Source organism: Microcaecilia unicolor, chromosome 9 (assembly GCF_901765095.1).
Source record: "Microcaecilia unicolor chromosome 9, aMicUni1.1, whole genome shotgun sequence".
Classification (NCBI taxonomy): Eukaryota; Metazoa; Chordata; class Amphibia; order Gymnophiona; family Siphonopidae; genus Microcaecilia; species Microcaecilia unicolor.
In genome coordinates, this window is record NC_044039.1 from 177,857,824 (window position 1) to 177,877,349 (window position 19,526).

General features: G+C 42.6%; 1 protein-coding gene across 2 annotated transcripts in view; it reads left to right on the top strand.

The window, feature by feature from the left end:
* PRKCH (protein kinase C eta) overlaps nt 1–19,526 on the top strand; it is a 232,794-nt gene that overhangs the window by 128,137 nt on the left and 85,131 nt on the right. Inside the window, exons 8-9 of one of the 2 annotated variants that reach the window (XM_030214443.1) lie at nt 10,086–10,211; nt 10,371–10,544. In XM_030214443.1, the coding sequence (XP_030070303.1) occupies nt 10,086–10,211; nt 10,371–10,544 (300 nt within the window). The remainder of the gene's footprint in view (nt 1–10,085; nt 10,212–10,370; nt 10,545–19,526) is intronic. The other variant, XM_030214444.1, reaches the window with a different exon arrangement.

A 19,526-nucleotide genomic window follows, 5' to 3' on the forward strand; every position in this document is an offset into this window, starting at 1 on the left:
CTGCCTTGACCTAGAGTCACCATACTCCCATGGTTTTACTCTGCGCAGAGAGAATCCTATTCGGCTCTCGTTATATAGGTGTGCTAAAAGGCTTGCTTTTATTGAGCCTTGATTTATCATGGGATTCAGCAACCTGTAGGATGGAGAGAAAGAAACTGGACACATTTTGACCGGTACTGGAAGTTGTTTTGGTGCCGGTCGATATTCAGTACCGGCACCCACATAGCTAACTAGACAAATTTAGGACTGCGTTGTATGTGGTCCTGTATGCCCTGCTAGCTATGCGGGTGCTGGCATCAAATATCAACTAGCACCCGCAGAACTCCTGGCTCCTCCCCAACTCTGCCCCCATCCTCTGTGTGGCCTGGCTCCCAAGATGGCTGCTTAGTGCCGATCTTCAGAGGTACTGCCTGGTTTAAATGCTGCTAAATATTGGTGATTTAGCAGGTTCCAAGTGATTTAAGTGGGCAACAGCCTCTCCTACCCACTTAAATTGCTTTGAATATCAAGCCTTAGATGTTTATGTGTCTTTCTAAAATAGTGCTGAAATAGTCACCTACTTGACCTCTTAACCTAGGCACTCTCTTTATAATGTTGCCCTCTTAAACTTCAGGTACATTTTATAACAACCTATTTCTATGGAAAAAAAAGTGGTTGTAAGTCTTTGAAAATTATCCCCAAAACAGTTACAAAAGTTGATCCAGCCTGTACTTAAAGCACATAGTTCACTGGCAGACAACTTTCTACAGTTGTCCTTTGTGTATGGCTGTTATAATGAGGATGTTCTTATTGGGTAAGCAGTCTGCAATACAACATTCCAAGTACATACATACTCTCCAGAGCACCCTTGCCCCCATTATAGAAACTGCTTATGTTTCCAGTACGTTAAGACTCTTTGATAAAAGTCCTTATGTGGTCATCATGGCAGCATCTGGCTTTACTGAGGTGTGCCTAGACCCGCTTAGAGCACTGTAAGAAGCAGAAGGATGCTTGCTATTCTTTGGGTTTATGTATGGAGCAACACTGCCACCTCTTGGGTACGTTCCTGGAAAGTAAAAGCTCATTTCTCAAGCCCAGATCATTAAGGTTGGGAAACACAAGCACATCTCTGTATGTATGGATCCACAATGCTGCCTTCTCAGCTTCATGGAGTGACCGCTGAGCTCATCCCTGTGAATAAAAGTTAAGTTTGTCAGTGAAACTCTTGCATGGTAGACACCGGACAGCCCAGAAATTTTCATTTCATTTCCTGTGTTGGTTACAGCCAGCATTGTTTGGTTTGTTTTGTTTTGATTGGCTTTCAATTTGGTTAGAGGGTAATAACATTAAGAGTCTAACTGTTTTACTTTAAGAAACGTAATGCCGCATTCTAAAAGAAAGGCTGTGGTGAAGGCCGTGCTGCCGCCGGCAAGAACCTCGTCGCCAATCCAACAGACGATTCTTCGCTATGCTTCCGACCCTCGGACTAGTACCGGAGCGTTGAGTCCCGCTGTTCAGGCTGCCGGAGGAGCGACAGCCTTGCTTGGGAATGAGATTTCACTCTCTCCGCCGGAATCCGTTATACCTCCCTGCCCTGCGTCTTCTCGAGATGAGATACAACGGCTAATAGCACCGGAAGTCGGTAGCGGTTTAGCCTTGATCGGCAGCTCCTCACCTCAGAACACAGGCGAAACAATCATGGAAGCAGACGTGGAAGCTCCCAGGGAGGTAACTTTGCAGTCTATTTGGACTATATTACAAAATTTAACGGCTACAGTCACAAAAGTATCACAGGAAACTACTATACTGGTAAACAAAGTAGACTCTTTAACCTTAGCCCTTGAAGATGTAAAGCAAGACATGTTGACTCGAGTAACACAAATTCAAGCTGAACATCAAACTTTAAAATCTACTACGGAGATGCTGATTAAAGATAAAATTATGACGGCTCGCAAAATAGAACAATTTGAAAACTTCAACAGGAGACTGAATTTAAGAATGTTAAATTTCCCGTTGGCCAGAGGGATATCAGCTCTTGATCTTTTTAAAAAATACCTGGTTGAAATACTTAAATATCCACAAGCTGCAATCCCACCGGTCAATAAATTGTACTATCTTCCAGTTTCAAAAATAACTGATAATAGAGTTTCTCAAGAAATTGATACTTTGAATATTTCAGAGCTTCTAGAAGATTCATTATCGGAGGTTAAGGATCGACGGACTTTGCTCATCTCTTTTGTTTTCAAACAGGATTTAAATTCTTTGATGAAAGTATACTTTAAAAATTCCTCAAAAACTTTTTGTGGACAAAAGATTTGGGTATTTCCAGATGTTGTAAAGACTACTCAAGAACGACGTAAAGCCTTTTTGGCTTTTAGAGAGGAGGTTAAGGCGATGGGAGCCTCATTTCTATTGGCATATCCCTGCAAATGTTGTGTGAAATACCAGGGTAACAAATATGTTTTCCTTGACCCAAGCCACTTGAAATCATTTATAGAAGCTAAGAAAATTATTAAATAGACTGCATATTAAAGACGGAGTTTAAAAAAGTCAGTTTAAGGTCAGGCCATTTGCTAAATTTTGGTTTATGTTTTCTAATATACTCCTACTAAGTGTTCTCCGCCCTCTTGAAATGTATTGTGGTCTGAGAAGGCTTAAGAAAGCTTTGTGCTTTTTCTTTTTCTTTGTAAAATCAATATGTAAAAGTATTACCTGCCGTTTTTCAGTTTTATAAGTGTAACTTGTAAATGATAAAATTTAAATAAAATATTTAAATAACATTAAGAGTGCTCACTATTTTTGGCAAATGAAAAAGATTTTTCTTTTTGCTTGTTTTTGTGTAACCTCGTACAATTCCATGGATTTGTTCCATTTGCATCTTCTATGGCTGTTAACAAAAGTACAAGACGTACTTGAAGGAATACTGGAGTGGATGAAAAGTAATTGTTTACAGTTAAATGTAGGTAAAACAGGGGTGTTGATTGTTTCCAGATTTCCCCTTGCCGTATCCTTGACTTGGACTGCTATGCCTGTCTCATCTGAGGTCCGGAATTTAGGGGTTCTTTTGGACTCTGCTTTGTCTTTCAAGCCTCAGATTCAGGCAGGTGGTGAAGAGTTTACACTTCAAATTGAAGTTGCTGAGTAAGCTGCACTCTGTGTTGTCCAGGGGTGATTTTCGAAAGGTGATACAGGCAATGATTTATGGTACCCTGGATTACTGTAATATTGTATATCTGGGTTTGCCTGTTTCATGTCTACAGGCATTGAAGATGGTCCAGAATTGTCTGCGCGTTTATTATGTGGCACTATGAAATTTGAGCATGTTTCCCCTTTGCTACAGCAGCAAATGCATTGGCTCACTGTGGCACAAAGGCTTAAAGTTAAATTGTTACTGCTGGTACATTTGGGACTGTACCCTAGCTATGCTTTTTACTTGAGTAATGCACTGCAATGGTATGTGCCATCAAGGGCATTGCAATTGGCGAGTGCTTGTGCCAAGTTTGACATTTGCATGTGAACATCACCAACATTGGTATCTTTTCTGTGACTGACCCATCGGAGTGCAACAAATTGCCATCAGTGTTGAAGTCGCAACGGACTCTATCATTGTTTAAATCAATGCTTAAATGCCATCTTCTAAGCCAAACTGATGAACTGTTTTGATCTGCCTATGGCCTATTGACTTTATTGCTTTGCTGTATTTGTGTTTGTTGGTAATGTGTTGTTTGTATTTTAACTTGTGTATGTTGCCTTGTTACCCGCCTTGGATAAAGGCGAGATATAAATAATAAACTATAAATGATATATCGTTGTCGCTTATGTCGATGCAAATAACAGCTCACACTTAGTTGGCTGTAAAAACACAGTTCTTTTCACATTAATGTCAACTATAAACAATGAAGAACTTTCAAAAACTTCCAATATCACCAAAGAATGATTTTTGGATATGAAAAAGGACCTCAAAAAATGCTACATGATAATATTGCCACATAATTTACATGGCTTTGTTGAAATCATGAGCCCACATTCAATCATTGGTCAAAAAAAATTATTAATAATCATTCTTTATTTTATACAGTCTTTCTTATTATTTTATTGGGGGGGGTTTTCTGTATTTTTGAAAAATAAATCAACACCTCTTCAATTCTTCATTCTTCCTTAGCGTTAACTTTTAAACCGCAAGAACTCATCACTTCTCTTAAGAAGATCCTGACAGGCACCCGTTTCACCTGACCAGCTTCGTCGGAGGATCTCCCATTATATTTGTGGACTCAGCTTCAGGCTCTCATCGCATCGTTAATGCTTGTTAAGCTATGGCCTGCCTTCCCTAAGTGCCCTTTTTACCCCTCGGTCATCTAGCGGTCCAACTGATTCTTTTGTCAGTTTCTTGCTTTTAATATACCTAAAAAAATATGTTTACAATGTGTTTTTGCCTCCAACGCAATCTTTTTTTCAAAGTTCCTCTTTTCCTTCCTTATCAGTGTTTTGCATTTGACTTGCCACTCCTTATACCGTTTCCTATTATTTTCAGTTGGATCCTTCTTCCATATTCTGAAGGATTTTCTTTTAGCTCTAATAGCTACCTTCACCTCACTTTTTAACCATACCAGCTGTCATTTGGTCTTCCTTCTTCCATTTTTAATACATGGAATATATTTGACCTGGGCTTCCAGGATGGTATTTTTTAACAGCATCCACACCTGATGTAAATTTTTGACCTTTGCAGCTGCTCCACTTAATTTTTTTTTCACCGTTCTCATTTTATCATAATCTCCTTTTTTTAAAGTTAAATGCTAACTTATTGGATTTCTTGTGTGTACTTACTCAAGAGCTCATATCAAATCTGATCATGTTATGATCACTGTTATCAAGCGGCCTCAGCACCATTACCTCCTTTCCTGCACCAGATCATGCGCTCCACTAAGGACTAGGGCTAGAATTTTTTCTCCTCTTGGGGGTTCCTGTACCAGCTTCTCCATAAAGCAGCCCTTGATTTTATACCTGATGTTACATTTACCCAGTTAATATATGGGGTAATTGAAATCACCCATTAATATTGTGTTCTCCAGTTTGTTAGCCTCCCTAATTTCTGGTAACATTTCTATATCTGTCTGTTCATCCTGGCCAGGTGGACGGTAGTACAGTCCTATCACTATCTTTTTCCCCTTTACACACGGAAGTTCAATACATAGGGATTCCAAGATGTGCTTCATGTCCTGCAGGATTTTTAGGCTATTCGATTCAAGGCTTTCCTTAATATATAATGCTACCCCCCTCCCCCACACACACACAACAATTTGATCTACCCGATCACTGTGATATAATTTATATCCTGGTATGACAGTGTCCCACTAATTATCCTGCTTCCACCAGGTCTCAGCGATGCTTATTATATCTATTTTTTCATTTAGTGCAATATATTCTAAGTCTCCCATCTTATTTCTTAGGCTTCTGGTATTTGCATATAGACATTTCAAACTGTTTGTTGTTCCTATTTGCATCTTGCTCAGCAGTTGACAGTGATAATGTGCAATCTTGAAAATCTCTGCTTTTTTTTTTTTAATACACCTGATCTACTATGGTCTCTATTGCAACCTTGCTATTGGGATGCCCTATCTTCCCTATTTTGGTGATATCTTTGAAAGATGCTTTATTCTGAACCATGCACTTTTGAGTAACTGTTGGCCTTCTCCAAGTTTCTAGTTTAAAAGATGCTCTATCTCCTGTTTTAAATGCCAATGTGAACAGCCTGGTCCCTCCCTAGCTAAGGTGGAGCCCATCCTTTTGGAATAGGTTCCCCCTTCCCCAGAATGTAGCCCATTTCCTAACAAATCTAAAACTCTCCTCCATGCACCATTGCCTCATCCACACATTGAGACTCTGGAGCTCTATCTGTCTCTTGGGCCCAGTGCTTGGAACGGGAGCATTTCTAAAAATGCTACTCTGGAGGATCTGGATTTCAGCTTTATAGCTAGGAGCCTAAGTTTGGCTTACAGAACCTCCCTCCCACATTTTCCTATGTCATTGGTACCCACCTATACCAAGACAGCCAGCTACTCCCCTTCACTATCTAATATCCTATCTAGGTGATGCATGAGGTCCACCACCTTCGCACCAGGCAGGCAAGTCACCATGCGACAGTGGCGTTCCTAGGGGTGCTGACACCCGGGGCGGATCGCCGATGCGCCCCGCCCCCCCCCCCCCATGCAGTGCAACCCCCCCCCCCGGCGAAAGGACACCCCCCACCCCGGCGAAAGAACCCCCTCCCCCCGGGTGCATGCCGCTGGGGGGAGGGGGTGCCGTACGCCGGTCAGCGTCATTCATTTCCATGCTCCCTCTGCCCCGGAACAGGTTACTTCCTGTTCCGGGGCAGAGGGAGCATGGAAACAAACGACGCTGACCGGCGCGCGGCACCCCCCGGCGGCTTGCACCTGGGGCGGACTGCCCCCACCGCCCCCCCCCTTGGTATGCCACTGCCATGCGATCCTCATGTCCACCAGCCACCCAGCTATTTACATGTCTTATAATCAAATCACCAACTACAACAGCCATCCTAACCCTTCCCTCCTGGGCAGGAGATCCTGGAGACACATCCTCGGTGCGAGAGGATATTGCATCCCCTGGTGGGAAGGCCCTGGCTACAGGAATATTTCCTACTTCACCCGGATGATGCTCTCCTTTTAAGAGACTTTCCTTTTCCAAGGCAGCACAGGGGCTGCCAGACTGGAGGTGGAACTTCTCTACAACGTCCCTGTAGGTGTCTTCTATGTACCTCTCTGTCTCCCTTAGCTCCTCCAAGTCTGCTACTCTAGCCTCAAGAGAATGGACTCATACTCTGAGAGCTAGGAGTTCTTTGCATTGAGCACACACATGTAACCTCTCACCAACTTGGAGATAATCATACATGGGGCACTGAGTGCAAAAGACTGGATAACACCCCTCTCACTGCTGAATTGCTGTCTGCATCTTGATATTTGTTTAATTAAAACTTCTTAAGGTACTAGGGACATTAGATGAATATAAAGAGCCTTAAGATTGTAGGGTATAATGTGTAATTTATTTAGTGTTAGCTTCTCAGAAACTAATTAAATGCAATTAAAACTCTAATTAAAACAGTCCTCTTGTTATTCTAATTAGAATAATTGACTATAAGAGTTGTGCAAGGGGTGAGTGGGAGCTGGGGAGTGGGTAGGAATGAAGACAGAACTAGATCTTGCTGTGCCTTCTACAGGCTGTTCGTGCTGTGTCAGAAAGTTCAAGGTTTAGAACTATGGGGGAAAGTGTATGGAGACTAGCTAATGAAGTTTGATTTAAAAAAAATTCTGTCTCCATCAATAATCTACAATTCCTTTTTTAAACCCCAGTCTTTAAGTTAGCAAAACACAGAGCAAAATAATTCTCACTTACTCAGAGAAATGTCCTCTTCTCTCAGAACTTCAGAAAGAAAGTTAAGTGGGACCTTTCCTCTCTCTATAGCTTTGATTCTAAGGGGACTGCAACTGGGGGGAGGGGACACCTAATATGCTAGTATACATTTTCAGACTGCCTTTCATGATCAAAATTACAATCCAAAATGGGTTTACAACAGGTAAATAATACAAGAAATTAACCGAACTTAGCAGTAAAAGACACAAATATATCAGATATTTTAAAAAAATTACAATATCTAGACCCTAAGCTAGACCCTGAAAAGAGAGTTAAGAAAAGAAAAAGGAAAGAAGAAACCAGAGACTGAGATCATATAAATTAGAAAAATAAAAATTCCCAGATAACAAAGGTAGAAAAGCATTTTGTTTTAAATTTATTAATTGAAATATATCGGCTTTGGGAAAAGTGCAGCTATCACATTTTTGTATTTTGCTCAGTATGAGAGGAAGTGCATATCTCTTTCCTTTTCTCCAGTGTTGTACTGCATGCAGAGTCTGGCTTCTTGGGATTCCCAGTTCAGTTTATATCTGAATATTTCTGTTTCTAATTTGTGATCTCCTATTTTGCATTTGTCTGTGCTTTGTGTGTTTGTGAGATTAAGCTACAGTATTCTACTGTTACTTTCTGTGAAGGAATCTTAGCAATCTGCCTGTTTCTATTATCCTAATAGGAGGTAGAATTTATTTATTTATGTATTCTTGTATCCCACTGTTATCCAAAAACAGGTTTCGGTTCAAAGTTGCTCGCAATTTACATTTTGGTGGAATTACAATGGTGCTTTACAGTTAATACGGGGAGAGGGTGTCGTTAATGAGGCTCTTGGATTTGGTATTTATAATATTTGCAGTGCTGCCTTTTCATAGGTAGGTTTTAAGCTGGGTGATAAGAAAAGCCGTGCTGACTGCCACCCCATTTCAATAGATGCATTTTGTGTGGACTACTTTAACTTATTCCTAATAACCCAATCTCTGTATCTCCCACAGTCATGCAAAAAAATCATCCCGCACATTCCTTAATCTTCACTTCCCCAACTGTAAAGGTCTAAAATACAAACTAACACATGCGTCAACCTTTTCCTACTTGAGCGCACAATTCTGGAATGCGCTGCCGCGCAACTTAAAAACGATCTATGAATTAACTGACTTCCGCAAACTTCTGAAGACCCATCTCTTTGACAAAACATACCACAACGACCAACACATGTGAACTTCCACACATATACCCAGAACTGTCCTACAAAGTTTACTTGTTATTCTACTATCATGTTTTACCGTTAACATGTTACCCAAGATCCTTCTGTAATACCAAATGTCTAATTTTTACATATTTCCACTATTCATGACATATTGTAAGCCACATTGAGCCTGCAAAGAGGTGGGAAATGTGGGATACAAATGTAATAAATAAATGATTTCTCATATGTAAAGCGCTTTTTATATGGATAAAAGGGCTTCTAGAAAATTACTCCAGAGGTTACATTTATAAAACTGCATGTGGTACTAAGAATCTATGAACTTTTAGGTGACCCTGAATATAGATGTGTTGTAGGGCAGCACTGCAATATATGTGCATTTGTTATAAAATCCATTCATATACACAGAAACATGACAGCAGATAAGGGCCAAATGGCCCATCCAGTCTGCTTATCTTCATCATCCACTATTTCATTTATTTTATATGCTAACCCGAGCAGGTGAAAATATCTGTGGCTTCAGTCTAGCCATGATTTCTTCCAGTTTAAACCTGGTATTTCGTAAAGACACCCAGGTGCCTGTGTGCCTTTATAAAATAGCCAAAAACAGGCCTGCTTGTCCACCAAACCTAGGTGGCCTGTTATGAAACACTTCTACATGAATATCTATTATGGGGTTAGGCCAGATCTCCCATTTTACACTTAAAGCACACAACTTAGTTCTAGGAATTTTGCAATTTAAGATAAGACTTAAGGTCTGCAAAAACCTATTTTGTTCGAATGAGTACGTGACTACTCTGAGCCAAGCATTGTCATATTGCATGAGGTGTGATATCATTTGTGTTTGTTTAAAAAGCTAGCACATTTAGTATCCTATAGAAGACTCCTGAGGCAGGCCTTCATGACCGAAACACGACTCATGTCGAGTCTTTGGATGTTTTAATAAACTTTTAATATTCTGGACATCATAGAGCTTCTGTCCTTTTTGTCACCCTTCCGCTGTGTTGGATGTATCTTTGTGCTTGCGAGGGTTCCTATCTAGCAATCTTAGGAAGGTATTCAGTTTTAAAAGATATATTCTACCTGTCCAGAATATACAAATGCCTGTCTACTCCTTCAGTCTGTTTGTAATCTTTTAAACAACTGGAATAGTATTCAGTTGGAAAAGACTGAATGGTCAAGCCCTTATTGTAATAATTTAATAAACAGGCGTGTTGATCAAAAGCTTAAAGTGTGATAACCAGGGAGCTATACTGAATTATGGACCCACTGCGAACGGTTCTGACTTTGTAGTGTTACATAAAAATGTTTATGAAAATATCCAAACCATTAATATTTCACTCCCCAAATAATCTAACTGTATGTTTCTTTATATATGGGCAGACTTTGATAGGCCATACAGTCTATATCTGCAGTCATTTTCTGTGTTTCTATATTTCCATATAAATGTTACCAATTAAAATTATGTATTTCTTTCCATCCGAAGAAGTTTAATCATCGTGGATCCAATTGTAGCGAACACAACAATCAGGAAAATACCTCTTCGCAAGCAAAACTTGGCATTGATGACTTCAACTTCATCAGAGTGTTGGGGAAAGGCAGTTTTGGAAAGGTGAGCATGTCTGATGGTGCATTGTAATATATACTGAAAGAAATTGTATCTGCTCTGTTCATCTTATGGGAACTGAAGTGACATAAGAACTGTGCATATTGTTATAGAAAAAGCTCGTCACCCACTTACTTATTCACCCTCATTCATTTTTCCTGCTAGGTCATGCTTGCCAAGGTCAAGGAGACTGGATGTTTGTATGCAGTGAAAGTGCTGAAAAAGGATGTAATTCTGCAAGACGATGACGTGGAGTGCACCATGACCGAAAAACAGATCCTGACCCTAGCAAGGAACCATCCGTTTCTTACCCAGCTTTTCTGCTGCTTTCAAACACCAGTAAGTGCAGCTGGACTTTCTGACATTTCTGTCCCTCATAAGATTCTTTTTGGGCCACGTTCACTTTTCAGCAGTCCAGTTGGGTCTTGACCCCACCCCATTTCTTTCATTGCAGGGGGAGAGGTTGAAAACTGAGATAAAGTGGACCATCGCTGAAGGCAGCTAGTAGGAATGCTTGTTTGAAACAAAATAGGAAATTTCATTCTGATTTCCTATTTCATTTCTTTTCAGGGCTAGATTAACGCTATATTGAGCCCTATACAAACATACATGCACTTACGTATTTATTTACTATATTTATAGCCCCACCTATCACTTAGGCGCAGGGTACATGTAAATGTGCACAATAATTATGTGCCCCCTACCATGGATCACCATTTTCTTCTTTTCTTTCCTCCTTCCCTCCCCCTCCCCCTCCCAATCTTCATTCATCGCTTGCTCCCCACAGGGGGGAAGTAGCAGGGAAAAATGCAGAGCCTAGCTGTGGATGTGGTGGCAGTAATAGTTTCTGAGTAAAGTGGGGACTAGGTAAGCAGTGATTTGAATGGAGAGGTTTAATGGTTAGAGCTGGAGAGCTGCAGACAAGTCAATATGTTTAATTTATTTATTTATTTGGATTTATTTATCACCTTTTTGAAGGAATTCACTCAAGGTGGTGTACAATAAGAATAAATCAAACATGAGCAATAGATAATTACAGCAGTAAAAATATTCAAATAACAATACAAAGTATGGCATAGATACTACTTACAATGTCAACGCAATACGTAATAGAACATTTTAACCAACAGCGTAGAGTATAAGCAAAGATGGAACATATAGATAGGTAAGAGACGTTAAAAAATAAGGTGACTAATTTAAAGGAAGTTGCACGTGAGGTCATAGAGATGGTTAAACATTATCTCAGCTAGGGAATATCAGCTCTTAAGCAGCCAAATGCCGATTCCACCCCCAGAAGGGCCTCCATGATAACTGTGTTTGACGCTAACCGCGATATTCAACATGACTTAGCCAGTTAAGTGCTGTTGAATATTAGTGACTGGTCCTGACTAAGTGATTTAACTGGTCAGTGGCAAGCCAGTGGTGTACCTAGCTTGCTTGCCACCCAGGGAGGGTCGACACTGCTTCACCCCCCCTCCTCGAGACGCATCACCCCCCACCACCCTTCCTCCTAGCAAAGGGGTGCATGGAGCAGTCGTGCAGCTGTCAGCTCTGCTGCTCCCCTGCCCCGGAACAGGAAGTAATGTCAGATGGGCAGAGGACTGACTGAGTCGACAGCTGTGCGACTGCTCCTTGCCCCCCCCTTGCTGCCTGCACCCGGAGCAGATCGCCCTCACTGCCCCACCCTTAGTACCCTACTCAGCAGGCTAAATTGTTTTGAATATTGGTCCCTAAATGTACAAGTTCTGTAAATTTGGTATGACATGTAGCAGACAATGGAGCATTCGGAAGTGATCCATGAAATGTTTTTCTCATGGTCTGAGTCCATCTGCATAACATGCACCTGAGTCCCACAGCAACTTCTATGTGAAAAATACTGAGCTGCTTCTCAAAATAAATACCTACATTTCTTGACATGTAGCTCTTTAAAGAAAATATGCTTATTTGAACAACTGTAACTCATGGACCTATTATATTTATTTTATTTTCTGCTATAAACTGCTTTAGATGAATTTTGTTCAGCAAAAGCAGCCTCTAAATTGAATGTAACATATTTTATGTTGAATGACTAAGGAGCTGATTTGTATGATTTCTCATCTCACTCGTTTTTGCACTAGTTTCTCAAATGGGTTTAGAAGTGAAAAGGAGCATGTGCAATAATGCCAAGGAGTGCATGCTAAAGTTTGGAAACAGCATTAACAGATAACCTCTAGCAGGCTCAGGAGGGCCTAGTTTAGTCAAAGGGGGAAAAAAAAGAGAGAAGCAAGCATTATTATCTAGTTTCCATATTGTACAATCCTTTTCCCATAGTTTTAAACAGAAACTTTTTCTAGAGGTTGAATCTTAACAGCTAAAGAAAATTAAAGGATAGTAACAGGGCTCAATTTTTGTTCTAAAAGACAGTTATTTTCTGTTCTTTGGCTGCTGGAGTAGTAGCACTGCTACTGACCTGAATTAGATGTTAATTAAGGTGTGAGGAAGTAGAATATTTCCAAAGGTTATTAAGGGCAATAGGATTACTGAGTTAGCTTGAACTTTCTATCACAGCCTATAACATAAACAGACTCTAGAAGGCACAGCAGGACCAAGTTTAGTCTTAAATCCCACCCACCCTCCACAACTCCTGCCCACTCCGAGCACAACATTTATAGTCAGTTATTCTAATTAGGATAACAAGGGAGGAGTGTTTTTACAGAGTTTTAATGACATTTCATTACCTTCTAAGAAGAAGAAACTAAATAAATCACACAGTATACCATATAAGCTAAAGACTTTTCTATATTAGACTAATATCCTTAATACAGTAGCAAGTTTTAAGTTATTGAAAAACTCAAAAATACTAAGTTAGAGACAGCAGTCCAGCAGTGAGAGGGGTGCTATCCAGTTTTTTGCATTGAGTGTCACATGTATGATTATCTCCCAGTTGGTGAGAAGTTATATGTGTGTGCCCGATGCAAAGAGCTCCTAGCTCTCAGAGAACAGGTCTGGTCTCTTGAGGCTAGAGTAGCAGACTTGGAGGAGCTGAGGGAGACAGAGAAAGACCTACAGGGATGTTGTAGAGAAGGCCTACCTCCAGTCTAGAAGCCCCTGTGCTGCCTTGGAGGAGGGAGGTCTCCTAGAAGGAGAGCATCACCCTGGTGAAGTAGGAAGTAATCCTGTAGCCCACTAGGGGATGCACTATCCTCTCGCACAGAGGGTGTGTCTCCAAGAACTTCTGCCCAGGCGAGAAGGGTTAGGATGGCTGTTGTAGTTGGTGATTCGATAATTAGGCATGTAGATAGCTGGGTGGCTAGTGGACGTGAGGATCGCCTGGTCACTTACCTGCCTGGTGCAAAAGTGGCGGACCTTGCACATCACCTAAACAGGATCGTAGATAGTGCTGGGGAGGAACCGGCTGTTTTGGTATATGTGGGTACCAATAACATAGGAAAATGTGGGAGGGAGGGTCTAGAAGCCAAATTTAGGCTCTTAGGTAGAAAGCTGAAGTCCGGTTCCTCCAGGGTAGCATTTTCAGAAATGCTTTCCATTCCACGCGCATGACCCAAAAGGCAGGTAGAGCTCCGAAGTCTTAATGCGTGGCTGAGACGATGGTGCAGAGATGAGGGTTTTAGATTTGTTAGGAACTAGGCAACATTCTGGGAATGGGGGAGACTGCTCCGAAAGGATAGGCTCCACCTTAACTGGAATGGAACCAGGCTGCTGGTGCTTTTAAAAAGGAGATAGAGCAGCTTTTAAACTAGATTGGAGGGGGGAGCCGACAGTCGCCCAGGATTGCATGGTTTGGTGTGCATTATTCTCTAAGGATACTATTGAAACAGTACATTTAGGGAATCCCAGTAAAGAGGTTTCAACAATGCTGAAAGTAAGCCAGGTGTGCTTAACGAGAGAGCAGGATAAAGGATGCACATTATCCCCTTCAACTTCTAAGCAGCTTGTAGATCCAAGGAAAACACAATCTGAAGTGCCTGTATACAAATGCTAGAAGCCTAAAAAATAATACGGGAGAATTGGCGTATATAGCACTAAATGATGAGGTGGATTTAATAGGCATCTCAGAGACTTGGTGGAAAGAGGGCAATCAATGGGACACTGTGTTAACAGGTTACAAATTGTATCGCAATGAGAGAGAGGATCAAATTGGTAGAGGGGTTGCGCTATATGTTAAAGAAGGAATTGAATCAAATAAAATAAACATACCACGTGTAACAGATAGCAGCATGGAATCATTATGGATAGAAATTCCATGTGTGAAGGGAAGGAGTATTCTTGTAGGGATGTACTACTGTCTGCCGGAACAGAACAAACAGACAGATGAAGAAATGTTTACAGAGATTAGGAAACCTCGCAAATTGGGCAACACTATAACAAGGGGTGATTTCAATTACCCCAATATTGACTGGATAAATGTTACATCAGGGAGGGCCAGGGAGATAAAATTTCAACATGTAATAAACGATTGCTTCTTGGAGCAACTGGTCCAGGAACCGACAAGAGGGTGAGCCATTTTGGATCTGGTCCTTGGTGGCATGCAGGGCATAGCGCAAGAGGTTGCGGTGTTGGGTCCCAAATAGTAGCAACAATCCATGCTACCAATCCCAGGGCAAGTGGTGGCTTCCCCCATGTCTGTCTCTAAATAGCAGACTATGGATTTTTCCTCCAGGAACTTGTCCAAACCTTTTTTTTTAAACTTTGGATGTCATTTACTGAATGTATCCCTAAGTCAGTGGTTCTCAACCTTTCTTCTATTATGACACACCTGACAAACAACGTTCATGCCAAGCGCTAAAATTCACAACTGAACAGAGCACATCTAAATATTTCATTAATATTAATTTTATTATAAATTTGCCTATGCCATATCAAAAAGCTGTATGCAACACATCAGTCCCAGATTTTTCACTTGTCATACAACAAAACATATATACAGATTCTGATGTCACCTCAGTAACAGAAACACAAAATCCCTCCACTGCCAGATACTGTGAAGCAACACAAAAACGTGCAAATATGCTACTCAAAAACTACATAGCAAACAACATATGGACAGCAGACCTGTAACATTTTCAGTTGGGGCTGGAGGCAGCAGTTATTATTGAAGGTCATGATGGGGAAGCAGAAATACGGACCAATTATAGAGATTTCAATCACCTGTCTCTCAAGATTGCTGGTCTTCCTAGCTTGCAGGCTCTAATGATTGTAAAGGAAAAACAGGCGTGCTGGCTATACCAAATTGTATGTGACACAACGACGTGTCCCAACACACAGTGCTGCGTACATCTAGTAGCGCTATAGAAATGATACGTAGTAGTAGTGGTTGAGAACCACTGCTCTAAGTGTACAGCCAGGGTGCAAGTTTATAGAATTAGGGGGTTCATGCTTTTTTGTTCTGTTCCACATAACATGTTCACCATGATTTCAGAGGTTTCTTCCAAGTAAACTTTGCAGGTGCATCAGTCAGTGGGTGTCCAAATTTCAGCTAGCGTTTTCCTGTAATTCATAAAAAATGTACACATGCATTCTGTGCTAGCCTGAGCCTACTTCTGGTATATCTGCAGACTGAAATCATGAATAGACTGAATGTTTTAGCTTACCTCATTCTGCATCTGGGGTACCATCCTCATCAAACATCTTAGAGTGAAAATACTCCATTCCACCAAATGAAAGAGGCAGGGTCCTGCTATACAGTTGAATTAATGACCAGCAGGTGGCAGTATTAACTTACATTCTGTAATGGTTGGTAAAAAAAATTAATATATAGGAGCAAGGGTTCAGTTAATCTTTATTAAAATTTATATAATGCACAATATCAACTTCAGTCGAGTCAGCAAAGTTTACCCTTAAAACGTACACAATAATTCAACAAATAAAACAATAAAAACAAAAGTGGAGGAATGGAGTGAAGAAGTAGCCTAGTGGTTAGAGCACCAGTCTTCACATCCAGAGGTGTCTGGTTCAAATCCCACTGCTGCGCCTTGTGATCTTGGGCAAGTCACTTAATCCTCCATTGCTTCAGGTACAAAATTAGATCATGAGCTCTCCAGGGACAGAGAAATGTCCAGTGTACCTGAATGTAACTCACCTTGAGCTACTACTGAAAAAGGTGTGAGCAAAATCCAAATAAATAAAAAGGCGTTAAAAATCTGTCTATTCCCTTTACCATCTATGAAATTTGAAGTATGAAAAATCAAAATTTCCATATACAGTAGAACTTCATTATAAGGGACTTCTGGGGACTGATAAAAATCATTCCTTATATCCAAACTGTGTATTAAAGAACTTGTTTACTCAATCACAGCTAAGAAGTTTAACACCACATTTCGGTTAAAATAGTCACCGCCCCGCGAAAGAACCCCCCCGAGTGCACGCCGCTGGGGGGGGTGCCACGTGCGCCTGTCCGTCGTTCGTTCCTTGCTCCCGCTCTGCCCTGGAACAGGAAGTAACCTGTTCCGGGGCAGAGGGAGCATGGAACGAACGACGGACAGGCACGCAGCACCCTCCAGCAGCATGCACCCGGAGCGGACCGCACCCACCGCCCCCCCCCCCCCCCCCCCCAGGAACGCCACTGAATCCGATAGAGATGTTTGTTTAAGGCAGGAAGTCAGTTCACTCATAGTACAACCGCCATGTGGTTCAATGAAGCCTTGGGACTGTGTAAAACGGTCACTTATAACCAGTGCTTTTTTTGTAGAAAAAAAGGTGCCGGTACTCATTGTGGGCGGGTCACCACATATGGCTCCACCCCTATGATAGCCACACCCACATTGGCCACACCCCTTATAGCAGCCATGGCGCATATAAACAGACATCATTGAAAATATACTAGTATAGGAGAAAAAAATAACATGATTTTTTTCATTATAAATAATTTCTGTAAGCTGCTACAGCTCCAGTATACCCAGTGCAAAATAAGACAGCAGATGTAAACACTAAAATGAAAATAAAATGATTTTTTCTACCTTTGTTGTCTGGTGACTTTGTTTTTCTATCCATATTGGTCCAAGCCTCTGATTCTGCTGCTCTCTATCTATTCTCTTAACTCCATTTCTAGAGCTTCCTTTCCATTTATTTCTTTCCTTTCCTCTTCTTCATTTCTTGCCCTACATCCATAAGTAAAAGCTGGATCCTCCTCTGCGGAATTGACTGGAAGAGGTACAACATGGATCCAGCTTTTGCCTATTTTCTCCATCCAAGTGCAGTTTTTCTCCTCTCTTTCCTTTCCCTCATCTCCATCCATGTGCATCTTCTTTTTTTCTTTCCTCCGCTCCATCCATGTCCAGCATTTCTCCTCTCTCTTCCCTCCCCTGTATCCATATAAAGAAATAATTCTCTCTCCCCTCTCCTCCATCCAAGTGCATTTCTCCTCTCTCCCCGCCAACCCCTCCATCAATCCATGTCCAGTAATTCTCCTCTTCCTGCTCTCCTCTCCATCCATGTCCAGCATGTCTCCTCTCTCCCCTCCCATGTCCAGCGATTCTCCTCTGTCCCCTGTCCTCCGTGACCACCCATTCTTCTGTGCTCCGTCCTCTCCTGCCATCCATGACCAGCCATTCTTCTCTGCCCCCTGTCCTCCCCTGCCATCCGTGACCAGCCATTCTTCTGTGCTCCGTCCTCCCCTGCCATCCGTGACCAGCCATTCTTTTGTGCTCCGTCCTCCCCTGCCATCCGTGACCAGCCATTCTTCTGTGCTCCGTCCTCCCCTGCCATCCGCGACCAGCCATTCTTCTCTGCCCCCTGTCCTCCCCTGCCATCTGTGACCAGCCATTCTTCTCTGCTCCGTCCTCCCCTGCCATCCGCGACCCATTCTTCTCTGCCCCCTGTCCTCCCCTGCCATCTGTGACCAGCCATTCTTCTCTGCTCCGTCCTCCCCTGCCATCCGCGACCCATTCTTCTCTGCCCCCTGTCCTCCCCTGCCATCCATGTCCACTGATTATCCTCTCTCCCCTCCCCTCTCCTTCATGTCCAGCAATTTTCTCTTCCCTGCCCTCCCCTTCTTCTCCAGCCCCAGCATCAGACCCTCAGCCCCAAACCTCAGCGTCTGTCCTTGGTCCCTTTTTCTCCCAGCCACAGAGTCAGACTCTTCTCCCTAAATCAGCTCCCTTCTCCCAGCCACAGCAAAATACCCTTCTCTCTCCTCAACCCCTAGCGCCCAGCATGTGCCCTGTTCTCCCATCCCCAGGGTCTGCCATTCATCCAACCCCCACATCAGACCTTCTCCCCACCCGACATCGAGATCCAGCGCCCCTGCCCCAGCTGCCCGCCCTCTTTGCTTCCCGACAGCCCTGCTTTCCGGTCCAAACCTCCCCCTCCCCCCCCCGCGACGCGTTTCAATCTTTTATTTATTTTTTTTACTTACAGTCACAGCGCCGGCGTTGTTGAGAGGACCAGGCTCGCCTCCTCATGCTTTCCTTCCCTTCGCTGTTCCGATTTGCTGCCTCTTAGTGTCCCGCCTTCCTGTGATGTGTTTCCTGTTTCCGCGAAGGCGGGACACTGAGAGCAGCGAATCGGAACAGCGAAGGGAAGGAAAGCATGAGGAGGCGAGCCTGGTCCTCTCAACAACGCCGGCGCTGTGACTGCAAGTAAAAAAAATAAATAAAAGATTGAAACGCGTCGCGGGGGTGGGGGGGAGGTTTGGATCGGAAAGCAGGGCTGTCGGGAAGCAAAGAGGGCGGGCAGCTGGGGCAGGGGCGCTGGATCTCGGCGGCAGGAACGCAAGTCAGGAACCCTAGGGGAAAAAGGTGCCGGTACGCCGTACCGGCGCGTACCGGCACAAAAAAAAGCACTGCTTATAACCGGAAGTCCACTATAATCGAATCAGTCTCTTATATACATAGTTCAACGAAGCCTTGGGACTGTGTAAAATGGTCTCTTATAGCAGGAAGTCCACTATAACCAAACTGAAATACATGGGATGTCCTATTCTCTCAACCAAGATTAAAAATGTACTCCACTATACCCGAGTGTCCCTTTCAGGATAGCGTAATTTTGAATGTGAAATTTGTGTGCCATTTATAGAATCCAGGGGATTATGCCGGACATCAGAGTGGGCATGAGCTAGAACAGCATCTTCAGATTCCCCCCACCCCCAAATCTTTACATTTAAAGACCCTCGAGCATACCCGAGCAGGTTGGGTATGTAACACCACTTTGCTTGGATGCTTCTGGGTCCGGGGTCCAAGTGGGCCGGAGCCCCCGCAAAGGGCACACTCTGTCAGACCCTCACTCGCATGCGGTGCCTTCACCTGGGGAAAGAAGTGTTAGCGGGTGGGATTACCCTCTTCTCCCCATGAAAACTCAAAAGTCAAAGGTCCAAACTCCTGGCAG